Raw genomic sequence first — 26,989 nt, forward strand, 5'->3', positions numbered from 1 at the left:
GGGGTAAAGGTGCCCGGGGGGGCGGGGCGGCGGTAAAGGTGCCCGGGGTGGGGGGGGGTCACCCGGTAAAGGTGCCCGGGGGGGCGGCGGTAAAGGTGCCCGGGGGGGCGGGGCGGCGGTAAAGGTGCCCGGGGGGGCGGGGCGGCGGTAAAGGTGCCCGGGGGGGCGGGGCGGCGGTAAAGGTGCCCGGGGGGGCGGGGCGGCGGTAAAGGTGCCCGGGGTGGGGGGGGGTCACCCGGTAAACGTGCCCGGGGGGGCGGCGGTAAACGTGCCCGGGGTGGGGGGGGGGTCACCCGGTAAACGTGCCCGGGGGGGCGGGGCGGCGGTAAAGGTGCCCGGGGTGGGGGGGGGGTCACCCGGTAAACGTGCCCGGGGGGGCGGGGCGGCGGTAAAGGTGCCCGGGGGGGGGGGTCACCCGGTAAACGTGCCCGGGGGGGCGGGGCGGCGGTAAAGGTGCCCGGGGGGGGGGGTCACCCGGTAAACGTGCCCGGGGGGGCGGCGGTAAAGGTGCCCGGGGTGGGGGGGGGGGGTCACCCGGTAAAGGTGCCCGGGGGGGCGGCGGTAAAGGTGCCCGGGGTGGGGGGGGGGTCACCCGGTAAAGGTGCCCGGGGTGGGGGGGGGGTCACCCGGTAAAGGTGCCCGGGCTGGGGGGGGGTCACCCGGTAAAGGTGCCCGGGGTGGGAGGGCTCACCCGGTAAAAGTGCCCGGGAGATGGGGTGGTCACCCGGTAAAGGCTGACCTTTGTCTGCTTCGGACCAGGAACTCTCTCCTGCATTCCCACCTCTTTTTATTCCCTTTTTAAAATTATTTAAAAAATTTTATATGCATATATTTTCCCACCTATTTTTATTATTTTGAAAATTCAAATCCATTTTTATTTATGGTTTTACCCTCAACCTTTCGGCCTATTTCCATCTTTTCTCCCACCCGACTCAGGCCATCTGTCACGCGCTCATTCTGCTTTCTGACCTTAGTGCCACCATCAGCACCTCCTTTAGTCCTCACCCCCCCACCATTAACACCCCCTTTGTCCTTCAGTCCTCACCCACCACCATTAACACCCCCTTTGTCCTTTAGTCCTCACCCACCACCATTAACACCCCCTTTGTCCTTTAGTCCTCACCCACCACCATTAACACCCTCTTTGTCCTTTAGTCCTCACCCACCACCATTAACACCCCCTTTGACCTTTAGTCCTCACCCACCACCATTAACACCCTCTTTGTCCTTTAGTCCTCACCCACCACCATTAACACCCCCTTTGACCTTTAGTCCTCACCCACCACCATTAACACCCTCTTTGTCCTTTAGTCCTCACCCACCACCATTAACACCCTCTTTGTCCTTTAGTCCTCACCCACCACCATTAACACCCTCTTTGTCCTTTAGTCCTCACCCACAACCATTAACACCCTCTTTGTCCTTTAGTCCTCACCCACCACCATTAACACCCCCTTTGACCTTTAGTCCTCACCCACCACCATTAACACCCCCTTTGTCCTTTAGTCCTCACCCACCACCATTAACACCCTCTTTGTCCTTTAGTCCTCACCCACCACCATTAACACCCCCTTTGACCTTTAGTCCTCACCCACCACCATTAACACCCTCTTTGTCCTTTAGTCCTCACCCACCACCATTAACACCCCCTTTGACCTTTAGTCCTCACCCACCACCATTAACACCCTCTTTGTCCTTTAGTCCTCACCCACCACCATTAACACCCTCTTTGTCCTTTAGTCCTCACCCTCCACCATTAACACCCCCTTTGACCTTTAGTCCTCACCCACCACCATTAACACCCCCTTTGACCTTTAGTCCTCACCCACCACCATTAACATCCCCTTTGACCTTTAGTCCTCACCCACCACCATTAACACCCTCTTTGTCCTTTAGTCCTCACCCACCACCATTAACATCCCCTTTGACCTTTAGTCCTTGACATCTTTGTCAATCTCTCCTTTGTCCCCACCTATCACTGACCTTCTATCCAGCTCCACCTGCTCCATCCCCTTAAACAGTATAAATTCATCATATTTCTTATTCCACTTTAGTTCTGAGGAAGAGTCACAGGGTCTGGAAACGTTATCTCTGTCCATCTCTCCACAGAGGCTGAAACCTGCTGACTTCCAGCATTTTCCGTTTTTGTTTACAACATGTGGACTGCGAGAGCACGAACGAGCCCTGTGATTGGACACCTAAGCCTCTGGGATGCCTGATTGGCTCTGGCCCCTATGCGCTGTTTGGCATGCCCCCTGCGGGCCGCCTGATTGGCTCTGGCCCTGCCTGCGGGCCGCCTGATTGGCTCTGGCCCTGCCTGCGGGCCGCCTGATTGGCTCTGGCCCTGCCTGCGGGCCGCCTGATTGGCTCTGGCCCTGCCTGCGGGCCGCCTGATTGGCTCTGGCCCTGCCTGCGGGCCGCCTGATTGGCTCTGGCCCTGCCTGCGGGCCGCCTGATTGGCTCTGGCCCTGCCTGCGGGCCGCCTGATTGGCTCTGGCCCTGCCTGCGGGCTGTCTGATTGGCTCTGGCCCTGCCCCCTGCCTGTGTGCTGTCCGTGTTGTTGACTCCGGCCTGTCTGTCTGTGTGTGTGTGTGTGTGTGTGTGTTGGGGGGGGGAGGGGGTTGGGGTTGAGCGGCCTTTGGCTTCAATCTCCTGTGGAATGAGCTGGAGAATCGCAGCGAGTTCCTGCTGCACAGGCCGGGGCTGAACCCGCGACAAGGCCCCGGTGCAGCCAGTGGGCTCCTCCCAACATGTACTGTGCAGCCCGGAGCGCCTGGCCCTTGGCCGTCCGGGCCATGCAGTGTGATTCCCGGCCTCAGCCTCGCCTCCTCCTCTGCACCGTCTGCCCGTGTCAGCAAGCGGCTCGCTGCAGGCAGCACTGCCCGCCCTGCCTCTCCTGCTGGGTGCGGGGAGCAGCCTCCAGTGGGCAGTTCCTGCCTGTGGCGCTGGCAGAGGTGGAGAAGGTGGCAACTCAGAGAAAACTATTCTTCACAACAGCCCCCCTGGTACGTGAAGCATGAGCCAGAGTCCGTGCCCCCGGCTTGTGGAGAGTTTGTGTCTGTGCCTCCTGGCCGCTGTCTAAGGTTGACCGAGACTGTTCACAGCCTGGATGTCGTATTTGACCCCTTATCCATGCCATTACTTATGCTGCCTATCCCACTAGCATTGTGTCAATTGACTCCAACCCTGCCTTAGCACATCTGCTGCTGAAGCCTTCATTCATGCTTTTTCTTAACTTTGTAATTGACTATACCAAGATGTTCCTGGCTGGCCCCCCCCCATCTTCTAACCTATGTAAGTTGAGCTCACCCAAAACTCTTGCTGACCATATCCTAACTCATGCTAAGTCCCATTCATCCATCAACCCCTCTGTTTGCTGATCTATACTGGCAGCTGCTCCACCAGTGTCTCAATTTTTAAAATTTTCATCCTGGTGTTCAGATCCCTCCATGGCCTCACCTACTCCCTATCTCTGTAATCTTGTCAGCCTTACATCCTTCCAATTATGATCTCTTGTCCTTTCCCAGTTTTAACCCCTCCACCATTTTACATAATTTCAAATATACTTAGCTCTGGAATTCTTACTTTAAACCTCTCTGCATCTTTATCTCTCTCTCCTCCTTAAAACCTACCTCTTTGCCCAACCTTTTGGTCATCTGGCCTAATACTGCCTGAGCTGGCTCAGTGTCAGACATTGCCTGATGACTGCTCCTGTGAAACACCTTGGAATGTTTTACTCTTTTAAAGGTGCTACATAAATACAAGTTGTTGTTGGGTTTGTAGAACAAGCGTCTGTGTCTCTTGGATTGGAAAGTGAGGAGCAGCGGAGCGGGCTCGGTGTGGGGAGCGGCGGAGCGGGCTCGGTGTGGGGAGCGGCGGAGCGGGCTCGGTGTGGGGAGCGGCGGAGCGGGCTCGGTGTGGGGAGCGGCGGAGCGGGCTCGGTGTGGGGAGCGGCGGAGCGGGCTCGGTGTGGGGAGCGGCGGAGCGGGCTCGGTGTGGGGAGCGGTGGAGCCGGCTCAGTGATATGATGTACTTGTTTTCCAGGACTCAATGAGTGAAACTCTGAAAAAATGCTACATTTATCTGAACCAGACGAGCCGCAGTTTTGCTGCTGTCATTCAGGCACTGGATGGTGACCTACGGTAAGACAGCTTTCCTCATCTGTAAGAGGGAGTGGACCCAGCCCAATGAATGGGACACCAGGGGGTGTAGTTCCTGTGTTGGGTGGAGGGGGTTACTGAGGGAAGGCATCTTGCTGATGGGTGCTTGTTGTGGGAGGGCCTGTTGGAGAGTGCGAGGGGTGGGAAACAGTTGTCTTGGGCGGGAGAGGGTTAGTTAAGTTGTGGGTGAGCGGAAGGGAGTAGGGTTGCTGGAGTATTGGGAGGGGAAACCTGGATGGGACACAGGCTGTGGCCTGCATTCATGCTGTGCTTTCACTGCAGCCAGGCGGTGTGCATCTTTTACCTGGTGCTGCGGGCTCTGGACACAGTGGAAGATGACATGTCCATCCCCCTGGAGGTGAAGATCCCAATGTTGCAGAACTTCCACACCTACCTGTACCAGCCAGAGTGGAAGTACGACCAGAGTCAGGAGAAGGATCGCCAGGTACTACAGGATTTCCCATCGGTACGTATCCCTGCGCCAGGAGTGTGGTGGAGGCTGTGATTTTGACTCCTTCTGGGTTACAGGCCCTGTGGACGCTGATTCTCGTTGGGGTGTGGATCTATCCCTGGCCAATTTTTGATTCTGGTTTCCACTCTTGTTCTCTGACCTAGATATCCTTGGAGTTCCGCTCATTGGCCAAGGTCTACCAGGATGTGATTGCAAATATCTGTCACAAGATGGGAGCTGGAATGGCTGAATTTTTGGAAAAAAAAGTTAGATCCATCAAAGAATGGGACATGGTAAGGAGAAACTGTCTGGCTGTTGGTGGGTGCTACGTGTGTCACATGGAGTGGTAGGGAGTATTGTTGGGTGGGGAGTTGGATGTGGTTGGTGAGGGTGGTATGACCTTCCAGTGAGGATTGTGTTCAGGGACAGCCTGATGAGCTCCCATTTAGACCACAGGGAGTGACAGGTATGTATGCATGACTGTAGATCAGTTGCTTTGTTACTAAGGAAATTAAGGGATATGAGTACAGTGCAGGAAGGTGAAGTTGAGATGGAAGATTAGATTTGACCTTATTGAATGGGAGACCATCCTCAAAGAACCACATTGCTGCTGCCTCCTGTTTCATAAATCCTGTGTTTTTCCTGCCTGCATCTTGGGATAGGTTGGCTGATTGTTGCACAAGACAGAAGCGTTTGAACATGGAGAGTGATACAGCCATGGGCAAGTGGTGGAGTGACTTAATTGTGCACTGGATCATTGAGGTGGTGAGTTTGACTCTGTTCCTGTGAGCCCTCATTGATGTTCTTTTCACACTTTTGCTTTCAGTACTGTCACTATGTGGCAGGGCTTGTGGGAATCGGTTTGTCCCGTCTATTCTCAGCCTCAGAGCTGGAGGATCCAGTTGTGGGGCAGGACACGGAACTGGCCAACTCTATGGGCCTCTTCCTGCAGAAAACCAACATCATTCGGGATTACTTGGAGGACCAGCAGGAAGGTCGGGAGTTCTGGCCGCAAGAGGTGAGTGTGGAATCTGTCAGCTGGGAACGGGACAGTTGTGGACTGCACAGGATACACCTCAAACAATCTGTCCAGTGTACCCTTCCTACACTACTTCCTTTGAGTGTGGGGTACGGGGGAAGCCCTGTTCTGCTGTTCTACCTGAAAGCTGGAGCTGAAATCTGGCTTCCTGCAGCCAGATTGCCCAATTTCCACAGTCAAGTTTCACAGCCAGGATGTAAATGATGGCTTCACGAAGGGGAAATCATGCCTGACAAATTTATTAGAATTCTTTGAGGAGGTAACAAGCAGGATAGATAAAGGGGAACCAGGAGATGTAATATATTTGGATTTCCAAAAGGCATTCGATCAGGTACCGCACATAAGGCTATTTAATAAGATAAAAGCCCATGGTGTTAGGGGTAGTGTATTAGCATGGATAGAGGACTGGCTAACTAATAGAAGACAAAGAGTTGGGATAAGGGGGGCATTTTCAGGATGGCAATCTGTAACAAGTGGAGTGTCACAGGGATCAGTGCTGGGGCCACAATTATTTACAATATGTAATGATTTGGATGAGGGAAATGAATGCACTATCGCCAAGTCTGCAGATGACACAGAAATAGGTGGGAAGGCAAGTGGTGAGGATGACACAGAGTCTACAGGGGGATATAGGCAGGTTAAGTGAATGGGCAAAAACTTGGCAGTTGGAATTTAATGTGGGAAAATATGAGGTTATAACAAATAGGAGCAGGAGTAGGCCATTCGGCCCCTCAAGCCTGCTCCGCATTTCAATAAAATCATGGCTGATCTGCCCCAGGCCTCAGCTCCTCTTTCGTGCCAGCTCCTCATAGCCCTCAACTCCCCGATATTTGAAAAATCTATCCACCTCTTTAAATGCTTTCAGTGATCCAACCTCCACAACTCTCTGTGGTAGAGAATTCCATACATTCACTTCCCTCAGGGAAGAAATTCCTCCACAAATGAGAGCCCCTACATTCTGTAATTGTGTCCCCTAGTTTGAGATTCCCCCACTAGTGGAAACATCTTCTCAACATCTACCCTGTGAAGCCCCCTCCGAATCTTGTATGTTTCAATAAGATCACCCCTCATTCTTCTAAACTCTAATGAATAAAGGCCTAACCTGTTTAGCCGTTCTTGACAAGTCAATCTCTTCACCTCAGGAATCAGCCTAGTGAACTACCTTCAATGCCAGTATATCCTTCCTTAAATACGGGGACTAAAACTGTCCTGCTAGTCTTTATAAGCTGAGGCATAGAATATAAGAGCAGGGAGGTTATGTTGTGACTGTATAAAATGTTAATGAGGCCACAGCTGGAGTACCGTGTGCAGTTCTGATCGCCACATTATAGGAAGGATGTGATTGCACTGGAGGGGGTGCAGAGGAGATTTACCAGGATGTTGCCTGGGCTGGAGTGTTTCAGTTATGAAGAGAGACTGGATAGGCTATGGTTATTTTCCTTAGAGCAGAGAAGGCTGAGGGGGGACCTGATTGAGGCATACAAAATTGTGAGGGGCATAGATAGGGTAGATAGGAATAAACTTTTCCCCTTAGTAGAGGTTTCAATAACCACGAGGCATAGATTTAAGATAAGGGGCAGGAGGTTTAGAGGGGCTTTGAGGAAAAGTTTTTTCACCCAGAGGGTGGTTGGGATCTGGAACACACTGCCTGAGGGGATGGTAGAGATAGGAACCCTCACAACATTTTTGAAAGTATTTAGATGAGCACTTGAAATTCCATAGCATACAGGGCTATAGGCCATGTGCTGGAAAATGGGATTGGAATAGATAGGTACTTGATGGCTGGCATGGACACGATGGGCTGAAGGGCCTGTTTCTGTGCTGTATAACTCTGACTCTACTCCAGGTGCAGATTCACCAACGCCCTGTACAGTTGTAACAAGACTTCCCTATTTTAAACTCTAACCCCCTAGCAATACAGGCCAAAATTCCATTTGCCTTCTTAATTACTTGCTGCACCTGCATGCTAACTTTGCATTTCATGCACAAGAACAACCAGATCCCTCTGTGCTGCACTACTTTGGAGTCTCTGTCCATTTAAATAATAGTCTGCCTTTTGATTTTTGTTACCAAAATGCATGACCTCACACTTTCCTACACTGAACTCCATCTGCCAAGTTTTTGCCCACTCACTCAACCTGTCTATATCCCCTTGCAGATTCCTTATGCTCTCAGTACTACATGCCCTCCCACCTATTTTTGTATTGTCAGCAAATCTGGATACATTACACTTTGCCCCCTCCTCCAAGTCATTAATATAGATAGTAAATAATTGAGGCCCTAGGACTGATACTTGTGACACTCCACTAGTTACGTCTTTCTAACCTGAAAAAGACCCATTAATCCCGACTCTCTGTCTCGTGTGTGTTAACCAATCCTCAATCCATGCTAATACATTACCCCCAATACTGTGAGCTCCTATCTTGTGCAATAACCTTTTATGTGGCACCTTATTGAATGTCTTCTAGAAATCCAAATATGCTACATCCACTGGTTCCCTTTATCAACTCTGCTTGTTATATCCTCAAAGAACACTAGCAAATTTGTCAAACATGATTTACATTTCACAAAACCATGTTGATTCTGTTTGATTGTGTGAAGTTTTTCTATATGTCCTGCTATTTCTTCCTTAATAATGGACTCCAGCATTTTCTCATGGACTCATAGACATTTACAGCACAGAAGGAACCCATTCGGCCCATTGAGTCCACGCTGGTCATCAAAGACCTGACTACATTAATCCCATTTTCCAGCACTTAGCCCATAGCCCTGGAGGCTATGACAATGCGAATGAATATCTAAATACTTCTTAAATGTTACGAGAGTTTCTGACTCAACCACTCTTTCAGGCAGAGTTCCAGACTCCCACCAGCCACCAAAATTTCTCCTCAACTCCCCTCTTAACCTTCTACCTCTTAACTTAAATCTATCCCCAGTCTATCGAATCTTTCCTCATAGCCCATACCCTCCAGCCCAGGCAGCATCCTGGTAAACCTCCTCTGCATGCTCTCCAGTGCAATCACATCCTTCCTATAATGTGGTGACCAGAACTAACCGTTTTATACAACTCCAGCATAACCTTCCTGCTCTTGTATTCTATGCCCTGGCTAATGAAGGCAAGTATCCCATATACCTTCTTAACACCTTATCTCCTGCCCTGCTACCTTCAGGGATCTGTGGATATGCACACCAAGGTCCCTCTGATCTTCAGTATTTTCCAGAGTCCTACCATTCATAGTGTAATCCCTTGCTTTGTTAGCCCTCCCCAAGTGTACTACCTCACCCCAAGTGCATTACCTCATACTTGAATTCCATTTGCCACTGCTCTGCCCACCTGACCAGCCCATTGACATCCTCCTGTAGTTTACCGCTATCTTCCTCACAATTTATCATCCTACCAATTTTCTTGTCATCCACGAACTTCTTGATCATCCCCCCTACATTTAAGTCCAAATCATTTGTGTACACCACAAACAGCAAGGGCCCCAGCACTGAGCCCTGCGGAACCCCACTGGAACCAGACTTCCAGTCACAGAAACATCCCTCTACCATCACCCTCTACTTCCTGCCTCTCAGCCAATTTTGGATCCAATGTACCACTTTGCCTTGGATCCCATGGGCTCTTACTTTCTTGACCAGTCTGCCATGAGGGACCTTATCAAAAGCCTTGCTAAAGTCCATGTAGACCACATCAAATGCATTACCCTCATCAACACTCCTGGTTACCAACTCAAAAAATTCAATCAAATTTGTCAAACACGACCTTCCCTTAACAAATCCATGCTGACTATCCCTGATTAATCCATCTCCCCAAGAGCAGATATATTCTGTCCCTCAGAATTTTTTCAAGTAACTTTCCTACCACTGAGGTTAGACTGACTGGCCTGTAATTTCCTGGTCTATCCCTTCCTCCCTTTTTTAATAATGGGACAACGTTAGCAGTTTTCCAGTCCTCTGGTACCTCACCGGTGGCCAGAGAGGATTTGAAGATTATTGCCAGGGCCCCTGATATCTCTTCCCTTGCCTCCCTCAACAGCCTGGGATACATCTCATCCAGGCCTGTGGATTTATCCACTTTTAAGGCCGCTAAACCCGCTAGTACCTCCTCTCTCTCTATGTTAATTTCCTCTAATATTTCACAGTCCTCCACCCTGATGTCTATACCTGCGTTGTCCTTTTCCATTGTGAAGACTGACGCAAAGTATTCATTGAGAACTGCACCCATGTCTTCCGGGTCCACACACAGATTTCCTCTATGGTCCCTAATTAGCCCTACTCTTTCCCTAGTTATTCACTTGCTCTTTATATATTTTAAAAACCCTTTGGGTTTTCCTTTATTCTACCCACCAGTGCTTTCTCATGCACTCTCTTAGCTTTCCTAATTTCCTTTTTAAGTTCCCGCTGCACTTTTTATACTCCTCTAGGGACTCTGCCATATTGAGCCCTCGGTATCTGCCATAAGCATCTCTTTTTTTCTTAACCCTAACCTTTATGTCCCTTGACGTCCAGGGTTCTCCGGACTTGGTCCACCCCTTTGTCTTTATGGGGACATATTTGCCCTGTACTCTGGCTGTTTCCTCCTTGAATGCCTCCCACTGCTCTAACACAGTTTTATCTGCAAGTAACTGCTTCCAGTCCACTTGGGCCAAATCGTATCTCATATTAGTAAAATTAGCCTTTCCCCAGTTTAGAGCTTTTATTCCTGGTCCCAGCCTTATCCTTTTCCATAACTTTCCTAAATCTAACTGATTTATGGTCCTCCATTTCCCAACAACAGATGTTAGGCTGACTGGCCTATAGTTTCCTGCTTTTTGCCTCCCTCCCTTCTTGAACAAGGGTGTCACATTAGCGATTTTCCAATCCGCTGAGACCCTCCCGGAATCCAGTGAGTTCTGGAATATTTTGACCAATGCCTCCACTATCTCTGCAGCAACTTCCTTTAAAACCCTTGGGTGCAGGCCATCAGGTCCTGGTGACTTGTCTGCCTTTAGTCCCATTAGTTTGTCAAATACTTTGTCCCTCGTGATAGAGACGGTTACAAGATCTTTCCTCCTATTAGCTCCTTGCTTATCTGATATCTTTGGGATGTTTATAGTGTCCTCCACTGTGAAGACTGATGCAAAATATTGCTTTAAATTGTCTACCATTTCCCTGTATCCATTCTACCCACTCTGTTTCTTTTTATACACCCGTAGCAGCTCTTGCTGTTTGTTTTTATATTTCTTGCCAATTTACTTTCATAATCAATTTTCTCCCTCTTTATTAGCTTTTTAGTCATCCGCTGCGGGTTCCTAAAAATATTCCCAATCCTCTGGCCTACCACTAGTTTTCATCACTTTGTATGCCTTAGTTTTTGACTGGATACTCTCCTTGACCACCTTTGTTAACCACGGGTGTTTCATCCTTCTCATCAAGTCCTTCTTTTTGACCGGGATAAATTTTTGCTGAGCATTATGAAATATCTGCTTAAATGTCTGTTCATCCACTGACCTTCCCCTTAGTCTATTTTCCCAGCCCGCTTGGCAACTCTTTCTTCATACCTCTGTAATTGCCCTTATTTAAGTTGAGGACGCTGGTTTGAGACGTAAGTTGCTCACCCTTAAACTGAATTTGAAATTCTACCATGTTGTGATCTCTACCCCCTAGAGGATCCTTAACTACAATATCTCTTATTCATCCCACCTCATTACACATTACTTGATCTAAAATAGCCTGTTCCTGGGTAGGTTCTGCAATGTATTGCTCTAAGAAACAATCCCTGATACACTCTACAAATTTGTCTTCCATGTTACCCCTGCCAATCTGATTTGTCCAGTCAATATGCAGATTAAAATCACCATGACAATTGTAGCGCCCTTCTTACACACCTCCATTATTTATCAATTGATACTTTGTCCTGCAGTGAGGCAACTCTTCGGTGCCTATGGACGACTCCCACCCGTGACTTTGTCCCCTTGTTATTCCTTATTTCTACCCAAACTGATTCCACATCATGATCTATTGCACCCATATCACTGCTCACCACCACACTGATACCTTCCTTTTATTAGCAAAGCTACCCCACCTCCATTTCCTTTTTGCTTATTTCTTTTGGAATGTTGAATACCCTTGAAAATCGAGTTCCCAGTCTTGGTCACCCTGCAACCACGTCTCTGTAATAGCTATCAAGTCATATTCATTTATTTCTATTTGTGCCATCAACTCATCTATCTTATTACAAATGCTTCCTGTTTTCCAGATAAAAAGAGCCTTAAGCTTTTATTTTATCTCATTCTGGTTCTGATTTCTGCTGCACTCTTCTGCTTATATTATCTGGCCTTTCCTGTCACACTTTGATTATGGTTTGTCTCTTCACTACCCTGTACCTCTGCTCTCTCATTTCTTTTTGAATTTTTAAACTTCCCTTCAATTGACCCCCCCCCACTCCCACACACACACACAACAACTAAATAGTTTAAAGTCCTATCTACAACCTGTCATACGATTTGTCAGGTCCAGCATGGTTCAAATGAAGCCCATCCCAGTGGAACAGCTCTCTCCTTCCCCAGTAGTGGTGCCAGAGCCTCATGAATCAGAACCCATTTCTCCCACACCAATCTTTGAGCCACGCATTTACCTCTCTAAACTTATATACCCTACGCCAATTTGCATGTGAGATTTTTACCTTTGTGGTTCTATTTTTTAATTTGGTCCCGAGCTGCTCGTAATCCCTCAGCAGAACCTCTTTCCTAGTCCTACCTATGTCATTGGTATCTACACGGACCACGACAACTGGATCCTTCCCCTCCCACTCCAAGTTTCTCTCCAGCCCAGAAGAGATGTCCTTAAACTTGCCACCAGGTAGGCAACACAGCCTTTGGGACTCTCTGTCTTTGCTGCAGAGAACAGTATCTATTCCCTTAGCTATGCTATCCCCTATTACTACATTTCTCTTTTCTCCCCTCACTTGAATGGCACTCTGTACCACGGTGCTGTGGTCAGTTTGCACATCCTCCCTGCAGTCTGTACCCTTGTCCGTGCCAGAAGCAAGAACCTCGTACCTATTGGACAAGGGCACCGGTGAGGCTCCTCCAGAACTAAATTTTAATCCCCATACCTGCCTCAGTTGCAGTCACACCCTCCTGTCCCTGACCATGGTCCGAATTTGATGTGATTAATCTAAGGGGTGTGACCGTCTCTGAAACAGTGTCCAGGTAACCCTCTCCCTCCTCGATGTGTCACAGTGTCTGCAGCTCGGACTCCAGCTCATCAACTCTGAACCGAAGCTCCTGAAGCAGCCAACACTTGCTACAGATGTGGTCACTGTGGATAACACTGGCGTCCACCAGCACTCTCGTAGTACAGCTGCAACACATCGCCTGCCCAGCAGCTCTATTCTACTTAATTAATTTGGCTGTTAGATATTTTAAAAGTGAATTTCTTAACTGTACTCTTCAACTGTGATAAGGTTTCCTGATTTAAACCATTTGGCCAATAAAAAAAAGACATCGAGGAGAGACCCACCAATCACCAATCTGTTTTCCATTGATGTCACACTTTGGCTCTGACAGGTAGAAACAGGTGGTCCTCTCACACTCTCCTTTAGGTGTTGCTGACTGTCCCAGGGTCCTCCTCTCACACTCTCCTCTAGGTGCTGCTGACTGTCTGTCCCAGGGTCCTCCTCTCACACTCTCCTCTAGGTGCTGCTGGCTGTCTGTCCCAGGGTCCTCCTCTCACACTCTCCTCTAGGTGCTGCTGACTGTCTGTCCCAGGGTCCTCCTCTCACACTCTCCTCTAGGTGCTGCTGACTGTCCCAGGGTCCTCCTCTCACACTCTCCTCTAGGTGCTGCTGACTGTCCCAGGGTCCTCCTCTCACACTCTCCTCTAGGTGCTGCTGACTGTCCCAGGGTCCTCCTCTCGCACTCTCCTCTAGGTGCTGCTGACTGACTGTCCCAGGGTCCTCCTCTCACACTCTCCTCTAGGTGCTGCTGACTGTCCCAGGGTCCTCCTCTCATACTCTCCTCTAGGTGCTGCTGACTGTCCCAGGGTCCTCCTCTCACACTCTCCTCTAGATGCTGCTGTCTGTCCCAGGGTCCTCCTCTCACACTCTCCTCTAGGTGCTGCTGCCTGTCCCAGGGTCCACCTCTCACACTCTCCTCTAGGTGCTGCTGACTGTCCCAGGGTCCTCCTCTCACACTCTCCTCTAGGTGCTGCTGACTGTCCCAGGGCCCTCCTCTCACACTCTCCTCTAGGTGCTGCTGACTGTCTGTCCCAGGGTCCTCCTCTCACACTCTCCTCTAGGTGCTGCTGACTGACTGCCCCAGGGCCCTCCTCTCACACTCTCCTCTAGGTGCTGCTGACTGTCTGTCCCAGGGTCCTCCTCTCACCCTCTCCTCTAGGTGCTGCTGACTGTCTGTCCCAGGGCCCTCCTCTCACACTCTCCTCTAGATGCTGCTGACTGCCTGTCCCAGGGTCCTCCTCTCACACTCTCCTCTAGGTGCTGCTGACTGTCTGTCCCAGGGTCCTCCTCTCACACTCTCCTCTAGGTGCTGCTGACTGTCCCAGGGTCCTCCTCTCACACTCTCCTCTAGGTGCTGCTGACTGTCCCAGGGTCCTCCTCTCACACTCTCCTCTAGGTGCTGCTGACTGTCTGTCCCAGGGTCCTCCTCTCACACTCTCCTGCAGGTGCTGCTGACTGTCTGTCCCAGGGTCCTCCTCTCACACTCTCCTCTAGGTGCTGCTGACTGCCCGTCCCAGGGTCCTCCTCTCTCACTCTCCTCTAGGTGCTGCTGTCTGTCCCAGGGTCCTCCTCTCACACTCTCCTCTAGGTGCTGCTGACTGTCCCAGGGTCCTCCTCTCACACTCTCCTCTAGGTGCTGCTGACTGTCTGTCCCAGGGTCCTCCTCTCGCTCTCTCCTCTAGGTGCTGCTGACTGTCCCAGGGTCCTCCTCTCACACTCTCCTCTAGGTGCTGCTGACTGTCCCAGGGTCCTCCTCTCACACTCTCCTCTAGGTGCTGCTGACTGTCCCAGGGTCCTCCTCTCACACTCTCCTCTAGGAGCTGCTGACTGTCCCAGGGTCCTCCTCTCACACTCTCCTCTAGGTGCTGCTGACTGTCCCAGGATCCTCCTCTCACTCTCTCCTCTAGGTGCTGCTGACTGTCCCAGGGTCCTCCTCTCACACTCTCCTCTAGGTGCTGCTGGCTGTCCCAGAGTCCTCCTCTCACTCTCTCCTCTAGGTGCTGCTGACTGTCCCAGGGTCCTCCTCTCATACTCTCCTCTAGGTGCTGCTGACTGTCCCAGGGTCCTCCTCTCACTCTCTCCTCTAGGTGCTGCTGTCTGTCCCAGGGTCCTCCTCTCTCACTCTCCTCTAGGTGCTGCTGACTGTCCCAGGGTCCTCCTCTCACACTCTCCTCTAGGTGCTGCTGACTGTCTGTCCCAGGGTCCTCCTCTCGCTCTCTCCTCTAGGTGCTGCTGACTGTCCCAGGGTCCTCAGGGTCCTCCTCTCACACTCTCCTCTAGGTGCTGCTGACTGTCCCAGGGTCCTCCTCTCACACTCTCCTCTAGGTGCTGCTGACTGTCCCAGGGTCCTCCTCTCACACTCTCCTCTAGGTGCTGCTGACTCTGCCAGGGTCCTCCTCTCACACTCTCCTCTAGGTGCTGCTGACTGTCCCAGGATCCTCCTCTCACACTCTCCTCTAGGTGCTGCTGACTGTCCCAGGGTCCTCCTCTCTCACTCTCCTCTAGGTGCTGCTGACTGACTGTCCCAGGGTCCTCCTCTCTCACTCTCCTCTAGGTGCTGCTGACTCTGCCAGGGTCCTCCTCTCACACTCTCCTCTAGGTGCTGCTGCCTGTCCCAGGGTCCTCCTCTCTCACTCTCCTCTAGGTGCTGCTGACTGACTGTCCCAGGGTCCTCCTCTCTCACTCTCCTCTAGGTGCTACTGACTGTCCCAGGGTCCTCCTCTCACACTCTCCTCTAGGTGCTGCTGACTGCCCCAGGGTCCTCCTCTCACACTCTCCTGTAGGTGCTGCTGACTGTCTGTCCCAGGGCCCTCCTCTCACACTCTCCTCTAGATGCTGCTGACTGCCTGTCCCAGGGTCCTCCTCTCACTCTCTCCTCTAGGTGCTGCTGACTGTCTGTCCCAGGGTCCTCCTCTCACACTCTCCTCTAGGTGCTGCTGACTGTCCCAGGGTCCTCCTCTCACACTCTCCTCTAGGTGCTGCTGACTGTCTGTCCCAGGGTCATCCTCTCACACTCTCCTCTAGGTGCTGCTGACTGTCCCAGGGTCCTCCTCTCACACTCTCCTCTAGGTGCTGCTGACTGTCTGTCCCAGGGTCCTCCTCTCACACTCTCCTCTAGGTGCTGCTGACTGTCTGTCCCAGGGTCATCCTCTCACACTCTCCTCTAGGTGCTGCTGACTGTCCCAGGGTCCTCCTCTCACACTCTCCTCTAGGTGCTGCTGACTGTCCCAGGGTCCTCCTCTCACACTCTCCTCTAGGTGCTGCTGACTGTCCCAGGGTCCTCCTCTCACACTCTCCTCTAGGTGCTGCTGACTGTCCCAGGGTCCTCCTCTCACACTCTCCTCTAGGAGCTGCTGACTGTCCCAGGGTCCTCCTCTCACACTCTCCTCTAGGTGCTGCTGACTGTCCCAGGATCCTCCTCTCACACTCTCCTCTAGGTGCTGCTGACTGTCCCAGGGTCCTCCTCTCATACTCTCCTCTAGGTGCTGCTGACTGTCCCAGGGTCCTCCTCTCACTCTCTCCTCTAGGTGCTGCTGACTGTCCCAGGGTCCTCCTCTCATACTCTCCTCTAGGTGCTGCTGACTGTCCCAGGGTCCTCCTCTCACTCTCTCCTCTAGGTGCTGCTGTCTGTCCCAGGGTCCTCCTCTCTCACTCTCCTCTAGGTGCTGCTGACTGTCCCAGGGTCCTCCTCTCACACTCTCCTCTAGGTGCTGCTGACTGTCTGTCCCAGGGTCCTCCACTCGCTCTCTCCTCTAGGTGCTGCTGACTGTCCCAGGGTCCTCAGGGTCCTCCTCTCACACTCTCCTCTAGGTGCTGCTGACTGTCACAGGGTCCTCCTCTCACACTCTCCTCTAGGTGCTGCTGACTGTCCCAGGGTCCTCCTCTCACACTCTCCTCTAGGTGCTGCTGACTCTGCCAGGGTCCTCCTCTCACACTCTCCTCTAGGTGCTGCTGACTGTCCCAGGATCCTCCTCTCACACTCTCCTCTAGGTGCTGCTGACTGTCCCAGGGTCCTCCTCTCTCACTCTCCTCTAGGTGCTGCTGACTGACTGTCCCAGGGTCCTCCTCTCTCACTCTCCTCTAGGTGCTGCTGACTCTGCCAGGGTCCTCCTCTCACACTCTCCTCTAGGTGCTGCTGCCTGTCCCAGGGTCCTCCTCTCTCACTCTCCTCTAGGTGCTGCTGACTGACTGTCCCAGGGTCCTCCTCTCTCACTCTCCTCTAGGTGCTACTGACTGTCCCAGGGTCCTCCTCTCACACTCTCCTCTAGGTGCTGCTGACTGCCCCAGGGTCCTCCTCTCACACTCTCCTGTAGGTGCTGCTGACTGTCTGTCCCAGGGCCCTCCTCTCACACTCTCCTCTAGATGCTGCTGACTGCCTGTCCCAGGGTCCTCCTCTCACACTCTCCTCTAGGTGCTGCTGACTGTCTGTCCCAGGGTCCTCCTCTCACACTCTCCTCTAGGTGCTGCTGACTGTCCCAGGGTCCTCCTCTCACACTCTCCTCTAGGTGCTGCTGACTGTCTGTCCCAGGGTCATCCTCTCACACTCTCCTCTAGGTGCTGCTGACTGTCCCAGGGTCCTCCTCTCACACTCTCCTCTAGGTGCTGCTGACTGTCTGTCCCAGGGTCCTCCTCTCACACTCTCCTCTAGGTGCTGCTGACTGTCTGTCCCAGGGTCATCCTCTCACACTCTCCTCTAGGTGCTGCTGACTGTCCCAGGGTCCTCCTCTCACACTCTCCTCTAGGTGCTGCTGACTGTCCCAGGGTCCTCCTCTCACACTCTCCTCTAGGTGCTGCTGACTGTCTGTCCCAGGGTCCTCCTCTCACACTCTCCTCTAGGTGCTGCTGACTGTCTGTCCCAGGATCCTCCTCTCACACTCTCCTCTAGGTGCTGCTGACTGTCCCAGGATCCTCCTCTCACACTCTCCTCTAGGTGCTGCTGACTGTCCCAGGGTCCTCCTCTCACACTCTCCTCTAGGTGCTGCTGACTTTCCCAGGGTCCTCCTCTCACACTCTCCTCTAGGTGCTGCTGACTGTCTGTCCCAGGGTCCTCCTCTCACTCTCCTCTAGGTGCTGCTGACTGTCCCAGGGTCCTCCTCTCATACTCTCCTCTAGGTGCTGCTGACTGTCCCAGGATCCTCCTCTCACACTCTCCTCTAGGTGCTGCTGACTGACTGTCCCAGGGTCCTCCTCTCACACTCTCCTCTAGGTGCTGCTGACTGTCCCAGGGTCCTCCTCTCACTCTCTCCTCTAGGTGCTGCTGTCTGTCCCAGGGTCCTCCTCTCACACTCTCCTCTAGGTGCTGCTGACTGTCTGTCCCAGTGTCATCCTCTCACACTCTCCTCTAGGTGCTGCTGACTGTCTGTCCCAGGGTCATCCTCTCACACTCTCCTCTAGGTGCTGCTGACTGTCCCAGGGTCCTCCTCTCACACTCTCCTCTAGGTGCTGCTGACTGTCCCAGGGTCCTCCTCTCACACTCTCCTCTAGGTGCTGCTGACTGTCCCAGGGTCCTCCTCTCATACTCTCCTCTAGGTGCTGCTGACTGTCCCAGGGTCCTCCTCTCACTCTCTCGTCTAGGTGCTGCTGTCTGTCCCAGGGTCCTCCTCTCTCACTCTCCTCTAGGTGCTGCTGACTGTCCCAGGGTCCTCCTCTCTCACTCTCCTCTAGGTGCTGCTGACTGTCCCAGGGTCCTCCTCTCACACTCTCCTCTAGGTGCTGCTGACTGCCTGTCCCAGGGTCCTCCTCTCACACTGTCCTCTAGGAGCTGCTGTCTGTCCCAGGGTCCTCCTCTCACACTCTCCTCTAGGTGCTGCTGACTGTCCCAGGGCCCTCCTCTCACACTCTCCTCTAGGTGCTGCTGACTGTCCCAGGGTCCTCCTCTCACTCTCTCCTCTAGGTGCTGCTGACTGTCCCAGGGTCCTCCTCTCACACTCTCCTCTAGGTGCTGCTGACTGTCCCAGGGTCCTCCTCTCACACTCTCCTCTAGGTGCTGCTGACTGTCCCAGGGTCCTCCTCTCACACTCTCCTCTAGGAGCTGCTGACTGTCCCAGGGTCCTCCTCTCACACTCTCCTCTAGGTGCTGCTGACTGTCCCAGGATCCTCCTCTCACACTCTCCTCTAGGTGCTGCTGACTGTCCCAGGGTCCTCCTCTCTCACTCTCCTCTAGATGCTGCTGACTGACTGTCCCAGGGTCCTCCTCTCTCACTCTCCTCTAGGTGCTACTGACTGTCCCAGGGTCCTCCTCTCACACTCTCCTCTAGGTGCTGCTGACTGCCCCAGGGTCCTCCTCTCACACTCTCCTCTAGGTGCTGCTGACTGTCCCAGGGTCCTCCTCTCATACTCTCCTCTAGGTGCTGCTGACTGTCCCAGGGTCCTCCTCTCACTCTCTCCTCTAGGTGCTGCTGTCTGTCCCAGGGTCCTCCTCTCTCACTCTCCTCTAGGTGCTGCTGACTGTCCCAGGGTCCTCCTCTCACACTCTCCTCTAGGTGCTGCTGACTGTCTGTCCCAGGGTCCTCCTCTTGCTCTCTCCTCTAGGTGCTGCTGACTGTCCCAGGGTCCTCAGGGTCCTCCTCTCACACTCTCCTCTAGGTGCTGCTGACTGTCCCAGGGTCCTCCTCTCACACTCTCCTCTAGGTGCTGCTGACTGTCCCAGGGTCCTCCTCTCACACTCTCCTCTAGGTGCTGCTGACTCTGCCAGGGTCCTCCTCTCACACTCTCCTCTAGGTGCTGCTGACTGTCCCAGGATCCTCCTCTCACACTCTCCTCTAGGTGCTGCTGACTGTCCCAGGGTCCTCCTCTCTCACTCTCCTCTAGGTGCTGCTGACTGACTGTCCCAGGGTCCTCCTCTCTCACTCTCCTCTAGGTGCTGCTGACTCTGCCAGGGTCCTCCTCTCACACTCTCCTCTAGGTGCTGCTGCCTGTCCCAGGGTCCTCCTCTCTCACTCTCCTCTAGGTGCTGCTGACTGACTGTCCCAGGGTCCTCCTCTCTCACTCTCCTCTAGGTGCTACTGACTGTCCCAGGGTCCTCCTCTCACACTCTCCTCTAGGTGCTGCTGACTGCCCCAGGGTCCTCCTCTCACACTCTCCTCTAGGTGCTGCTGACTGTCTGTCCCAGGGCCCTCCTCTCACACTCTCCTCTAGATGCTGCTGACTGCCTGTCCCAGGGTCCTCCTCTCACACTCTCCTCTAGGTGCTGCTGACTGTCTGTCCCAGGGTCCTCCTCTCACACTCTCCTCTAGGTGCTGCTGACTGTCCCAGGGTCCTCCTCTCACACTCTCCTCTAGGTGCTGCTGACTGTCTGTCCCAGGGTCATCCTCTCACACTCTCCTCTAGGTGCTGCTGACTGTCCCAGGGTCCTCCTCTCACACTCTCCTCTAGGTGCTGCTGACTGTCTGTCCCAGGGTCCTCCTCTCACACTCTCCTCTAGGTGCTGCTGACTGTCTGTCCCAGGGTCATCCTCTCACACTCTCCTCTAGGTGCTGCTGACTGTCCCAGGGTCCTCCTCTCACACTCTCCTCTAGGTGCTGCTGACTGTCTGTCCCAGGGTCCTACTCTCACACTCTCCTCTAGGTGCTGCTGACTGTCTGTCCCAGGATCCTCCTCTCACACTCTCCTCTAGGTGCTGCTGACTGTCCCAGGATCCTCCTCTCACACTCTCCTCTAGGTGCTGCTGACTGTCCCAGGGTCCTCCTCTCACACTCTCCTCTAGGTGCTGCTGACTTTCCCAGGGTCCTCCTCTCACACTCTCCTCTAGGTGCTGCTGACTGTCTGTCCCAGGGTCCTCCTCTCACTCTCCTCTAGGTGCTGCTGACTGTCCCAGGGTCCTCCTCTCATACTCTCCTCTAGGTGCTGCTGACTGTCCCAGGATCCTCCTCTCACACTCTCCTCTAGGTGCTGCTGACTGACTGTCCCAGGGTCCTCCTCTCACACTCTCCTCTAGGTGCTGCTGACTGTCCCAGGGTCCTCCTCTCACTCTCTCCTCTAGGTGCTGCTGTCTGTCCCAGGGTCCTCCTCTCACACTCTCCTCTAGGTGCTGCTGACTGTCTGTCCCAGTGTCATCCTCTCACACTCTCCTCTAGGTGCTGCTGACTGTCTGTCCCAGGGTCATCCTCTCACACTCTCCTCTAGGTGCTGCTGACTGTCCCAGGGTCCTCCTCTCACACTCTCCTCTAGGTGCTGCTGACTGTCCCAGGGTCCTCCTCTCACACTCTCCTCTAGGTGCTGCTGACTGTCCCAGGGTCCTCCTCTCATACTCTCCTCTAGGTGCTGCTGACTGTCCCAGGGTCCTCCTCTCACTCTCTCGTCTAGGTGCTGCTGTCTGTCCCAGGGTCCTCCTCTCTCACTCTCCTCTAGGTGCTGCTGACTGTCCCAGGGTCCTCCTCTCTCACTCTCCTCTAGGTGCTGCTGACTGTCCCAGGGTCCTCCTCTCACACTCTCCTCTAGGTGCTGCTGACTGTCCCAGGGTCCTCCTCTCACACTCTCCTCTAGGTGCTGCTGTCTGTCCCAGGGTCCTCCTCTCACACTCTCCTCTAGGTGCTGCTGACTGTCCCAGGGTCCTCCTCTCACACTCTCCTCTAGGTGCTGCTGACTGTCTGTCTGTCCCAGGGTCCTCCTCTCACTCTCTCCTCTAGGTGCTGCTGTCTGTCCCAGGGTCCTCCTCTCACACTCTCCTCTAGGTGCTGCTGACTGTCCCAGGGTCCTCCTCTCTCACTCTCCTCTAGGTGCTGCTGACTGCCTGTCCCAGGGTCCTCCTCTCACACTCTCCTCTAGGAGCTGCTGTCTGTCCCAGGGTCCTCCTCTCACACTCTCCTCTAGGTGCTGCTGACTGTCCCAGGGCCCTCCTCTCACACTCTCCTCTAGGTGCTGCTGACTGTCCCAGGGTCCTCCTCTCACACTCTCCTCTAGGTGCTGCTGACTGTCCCAGGGTCCTCCTCTCACACTCTCCTCTAGGTGCTGCTGACTGTCCCAGGGTCCTCCTCTCACACTCTCCTCTAGGTGCTGCTGACTGTCCCAGGGTCCTCCTCTCACACTCTCCTCTAGATGCTGCTGACTGTCTGTCCCAGGGTCCTCCTCTCACACTCTCCTCTAGGTGCTGCTGACTGTCCCAGGGTCCTCCTCTCACACTCTCCTCTAGGTGCTGCTGACTGTCTGTCCCAGGGTCCTCCTCTCACACTCTCCTCTAGGTGCTGCTGACTGTCCCAGGGTCCTCCTCTCACACTCTCCTCTAGGTGCTGCTGACTGTCCCAGGGTCCTCCTCTCACACTCTCCTCTAGGTGCTGCTGACTGTCTGTCCCAGGGTCCTCCTCTCACACTCTCCTCTAGGTGCTGCTGACTGTCCCAGGGTCCTCCTCTCACACTCTCCTCTAGGTGCTGCTGACTGTCCCAGGGTCCTCCTCTCACACTCTCCTCTAGGTGCTGCTGACTGTCCCAGGGTCCTCCTCTCACACTCTCCTCTAGGTGCTGCTGACTGTCCCAGGGTCCTCCTCTCACTCTCCTCTAGGTGCTGCTGACTGTCCCAGGGTCCTCCTCTCACACTCTCCTCTAGGTGCTGCTGACTGACTGTCCCAGGGTCCTCCTCTCACACTCTCCTCTAGGTGCTGCTGACTGTCCCAGGGTCCTCCTCTCATACTCTCCTCTAGGTGCTGCTGACCTTCCCAGGGTCCTCCTCTCACTCTCTCCTCTAGGTGCTGCTGACTGTCCCAGGGTCCTCCTCTCATACTCTCCTCTAGGTGCTGCTGACTGTCCCAGGGTCCTCCTCTCACTCTCTCCTCTAGGTGCTGCTGTCTGTCCCAGGGTCCTCCTCTCTCACTCTCCTCTTGGTGCTGCTGACTGTCCCAGGGTCCTCCTCTCACACTCTCCTCTAGGTGCTGCTGACTGTCTGTCCCAGGGTCCTCCTCTCGCTCTCTCCTCTAGGTGCTGCTGACTGTCCCAGGGTCCTCAGGGTCCTCCTCTCACACTCTCCTCTAGGTGCTGCTGACTGTCCCAGGGTCCTCCTCTCACACTCTCCTCTAGGTGCTGCTGACTGTCCCAGGGTCCTCCTCTCACACTCTCCTCTAGGTGCTGCTGACTGTCCCAGGGTCCTCCTCTCACACTCTCCTCTAGGTGCTGCTGACTGTCCCAGGATCCTCCTCTAGGTGCTGCTGACTGTCCCAGGGTCCTCCTCTCTCACTCTCCTCTAGATGCTGCTGACTGACTGTCCCAGGGTCCTCCTCTCACACTCTCCTCTAGGTGCTACTGACTGTCCCAGGGTCCTCCTCTCACACTCTCCTCTAGGTGCTGCTGACTGCCCCAGGGTCCTCCTCTCACACTCTCCTCTAGGTGCTGCTGACTGACTGTCCCAGGGTCCTCCTCTCACACTCTCCTCTAGGTGCTGCTGACTGTCCCAGGGTCCTCCTCTCACACTCTCCTCTAGGTGCTGCTGACTGTCCCAGGGTCCTCCTCTCACACTCTCCTCTAGGTGCTGCTGACTGTCCCAGGGTCCTCCTCTCATACTCTCCTCTAGGTGCTGCTGACTGTCCCAGGGTCCTCCTCTCACACTCTCCTCTAGGTGCTGCTGTCTGTCCCAGCGTCCTCCTCTCTCACTCTCCTCTAGGTGCTGCTGACTGTCCCAGGGTCCTCCTCTCTCACTCTCCTCTAGGTGCTGCTGACTGTCCCAGGGTCCTCCTCTCACACTCTCCTCTAGGTGCTGCTGACTGCCTGTCCCAGGGTCCTCCTCTCACACTCTCCTCTAGGTGCTGCTGTCTGTCCCAGGGTCCTCCTCTCACACTCTCCTCTAGGTGCTTCTGACTGTCCCAGGGACCTCCTCTCACACTCTCCTCTAGGTGCTGCTGACTGTCCCAGGGTCCTCCTCTCACACTCTCCTCTAGGTGCTGCTGACTGTCCCAGGGTCCTCCTCTCACACTCTCCTCTAGATGCTGCTGACTGTCTGTCCCAGGATCCTCCTCTCACACTCTCCTCTAGGTGCTGCTGACTGCCCCAGGGTCCTCCTCTCACACTCTCCTCTAGGTGCTGCTGACTGTCTGTCCCAGGATCCTCCTCTCACACTCTCCTCTAGGTGCTGCTGACTGACTGTCCCAGGGTCCTCCTCTCACACTCTCCTCTAGGTGCTGCTGACTGTCCCAGGGTCCTCCTCTCACTCTCTCCTCTAGGTGCTGCTGTCTGTCCCAGGGTCCTCCTCTCACACTCTCCTCTAGGTGCTGCTGACTGTCTGTCCCAGGGTCATCCTCTCACACTCTCCTCTAGGTGCTGCTGACTGTCCCAGGGTCCTCCTCTCACACTCTCCTCTAGGTGCTGCTGACTGTCCCAGGGTCCTCCTCTCACACTCTCCTCTAGGTGCTGCTGACTGACTGTCCCAGGGTCCTCCTCTCACACTCTCCTCTAGGTGCTGCTGACTGTCCCAGGGTCCTCCTCTCACTCTCTCCTCTAGGTGCTGCTGACTGTCCCAGGGTCCTCCTCTCACACTCTCCTCTAGGTGCTGCTGACTGTCCCAGGGTCCTCCTCTCATACTCTCCTCTAGGTGCTGCTGACTGTCCCAGGGTCCTCCTCTCACTCTCTCCTCTAGGTGCTGCTGTCTGTCCCAGGGTCCTCCTCTCACACTCTCCTCTAGGTGCTGCTGACTGTCTGTCCCAGGGTCATCCTCTCACACTCTCCTCTAGGTGCTGCTGACTGTCCCAGGGTCCTCCTCTCACACTCTCCTCTAGGTGCTGCTGACTGTCCCAGGGTCCTCCTCTCACACTCTCCTCTAGGTGCTGCTGACTGTCCCAGGGTCCTCCTCTCACACTCCCCTCTAGCTGCTGCTGACTGACTGTCCCAGGGTCCTCCTCTCACACTCTCCTTTAGGTGCTGCTGACTGTCCCAGGGTCCTCCTCTCACTCTTCTCCTCTAGGTGCTGCTGACTGTCCCAGGGTCCTCCTCTCACACTCTCCTCTAGGTGCTGCTGACTGTCCCAGGGTCCTCCTCTCACACTCTCCTCTTGGTGCTGCTGACTGTCCCAGGGTCCTCCTCTCACACTCTCCTCTAGGTGCTGCTGACTGTCCCAGGATCCTCCTCTCACACTCTCCTCTAGGTGCTGCTGACTGTCCCAGGGTCCTCCTCTCACACTCTCCTCTAGGTGCTGCTGACTGTCCCAGGGTCCTCCTCTCGCTCTCTCCTCTAGGTGCTGCTGACTGTCCCAGGGTCCTCCTCTCACACTCTCCTCTAGGTGCTGCTGACTGTCCCAGGGTCCTCCTCTCGCACTCTCCTCTAGGTGCTGCTGACTGTCTGTCCCAGGGTCCTCCTCTCGCACTCTCCTCTAGGTGCTGCTGACTGTCCCAGTGCCCTCCTCTCACACTCTCCTCTAGGTGCTGCTGACTGTCCCAGGGTCCTCCTCTCACACTCTCCTCTAGGTGCTGCTGACTGTCCCAGGGTCCTCCTCTCACACTCTCCTCTAGATGCTGCTGACTGTCTGTCCCAGGTCCTCCTCTCACACTCTCCTCTAGGTGCTGCTGACTGCCCCAGGGTCCTCCTCTCACACTCTCCTCTAGGTGCTGCTGACTGTCTGTCCCAGGGTCCTCCTCTCACACTCTCCTCTAGGTGCTGCTGTCTGTCTGTCCCAGGGTCCTCCTCTCATACTCTCCTCTAGGTGCTGCTGACTGTCCCAGGGTCCTCCTCTCACACTCTCCTCTAGGTGCTGCTGACTGTCCCAGGGTCCTCCTCTCACACTCTCCTCTAGGTGCTGCTGACTGTCTGTCCCAGGGTCCTCCTCTCACTCTCCTCTAGGTGCTGCTGACTGTCCCAGGGTCCTCCTCTCACACTCTCCTCTAGGTGCTGCTGACTGTCCCAGGATCCTCCTCTCACACTCTCCTCTAGGTGCTGCTGACTGACTGTCCCAGGGTCCTCCTCTCACACTCTCCTCTAGGTGCTGCTGACTGTCCCAGGGTCCTCCTCTCACTCTCTCCTCTAGGTGCTGCTGACTGTCCCAGGGTCCTCCTCTCACACTCTCCTCTAGGTGCTGCTGACTGTCCCAGGATCCTCCTCTCACACTCTCCTCTAGGTGCTGCTGACTGTCCCAGGGTCCTCCTCTCACACTCTCCTCTAGGTGCTGCTGACTGTCCCAGGGTCCTCCTCTCGCTCTCTCCTCTAGGTGCTGCTGACTGTCCCAGGGTCCTCCTCTCACACTCTCCTCTAGGTGCTGCTGACTGTCCCAGGGTCCTCCTCTCGCACTCTCCTCTAGGTGCTGCTGACTGTCTGTCCCAGGGTCCTCCTCTCGCACTCTCCTCTAGGTGCTGCTGACTGTCTGTCCCAGGGTCCTCCTCTCACACTCTCCTCTAGGTGCTGCTGAGTGTCCCAGGGTCCTCCTCTCACACTCTCCTCTAGGTGCTGCTGACTGACTGTCCCAGGGTCCTCCTCTCACACTCTCCTGTAGGTGCTACTGACTGGCCCAGGGCCCTCCTCTCACACTCTCCTCTAGGTGCTGCTGACTGTCCCAGGGTCCTCCTCTCACACTCTCCTCTAGGTGCTGCTGACTGTCCCAGGGTCCTCCTCTCACACTCTCCTCTAGGTGCTGCTGACTGTCCCAGGGTCCTCCTCTCACACTCTCCTCTAGGTGCTGCTGACTGTCCCAGGGTCCTCCTCTCACACTCTCCTCTAGGTGCTGCTGACTGTCCCAGGGTCCTCCTCTCACACTCTCCTCTAGGTGCTGCTGACTGTCCCAGGGTCCTCCTCTCACACTCTCCTCTAGGTGCTGCTGACTGTCTGTCCCAGGGTCCTCCTCTCACACTCTCCTCTAGGTGCTGCTGACTGTCCCAGGGTCCTCCTCTCACACTCTCCTCTAGGTGCTGCTGACTGTCTGTCCAGGGTCCTCCTCTCACACTCTCCTCTAGGTGCTGCTGACTGTCTGTCCAGGGTCCTCCTCTCACACTCTCCTCTAGGTGCTGCTGACTGTCCCAGGGTCCTCCTCTCACACTCTCCTCTAGGTGCTGCTGACTGTCCCAGGGTCCTCCTCTCACACTCTCCTCTAGGTGCTGCTGACTGTCTGTCCAGGGTCCTCCTCTCACACTCTCCTCTAGGTGCTGCTGACTGTCCCAGGGTCCTCCTCTCACACTCTCCTCTAGGTGCTGCTGACTGTCCCAGGGTCCTCCTCTCAC

At 54.4% G+C, this 26,989-nt stretch overlaps 1 protein-coding gene across 1 annotated transcript in view; it reads left to right on the forward strand.

Moving 5' to 3' along the window:
- Nucleotides 1-2,616: 2,616 nt before the first annotated feature.
- The window catches only part of LOC121292979 (squalene synthase-like), a 44,232-nt gene continuing 19,859 nt past the window's right edge, over nucleotides 2,617-26,989 (forward strand). Inside the window, 5 exon segments of the mRNA XM_041215503.1 lie at nucleotides 2,617-3,005; nucleotides 4,045-4,142; nucleotides 4,443-4,626; nucleotides 4,776-4,904; nucleotides 5,438-5,629. Of these exon segments, the coding sequence (XP_041071437.1) occupies nucleotides 2,751-3,005; nucleotides 4,045-4,142; nucleotides 4,443-4,626; nucleotides 4,776-4,904; nucleotides 5,438-5,629 (858 nt within the window). The 5' untranslated portion in view covers nucleotides 2,617-2,750.

The sequence above is a fragment of the Carcharodon carcharias genome, chromosome 2, assembly GCF_017639515.1.
Source record: "Carcharodon carcharias isolate sCarCar2 chromosome 2, sCarCar2.pri, whole genome shotgun sequence".
NCBI classification, from domain to species: domain Eukaryota; kingdom Metazoa; phylum Chordata; class Chondrichthyes; order Lamniformes; family Lamnidae; genus Carcharodon; species Carcharodon carcharias.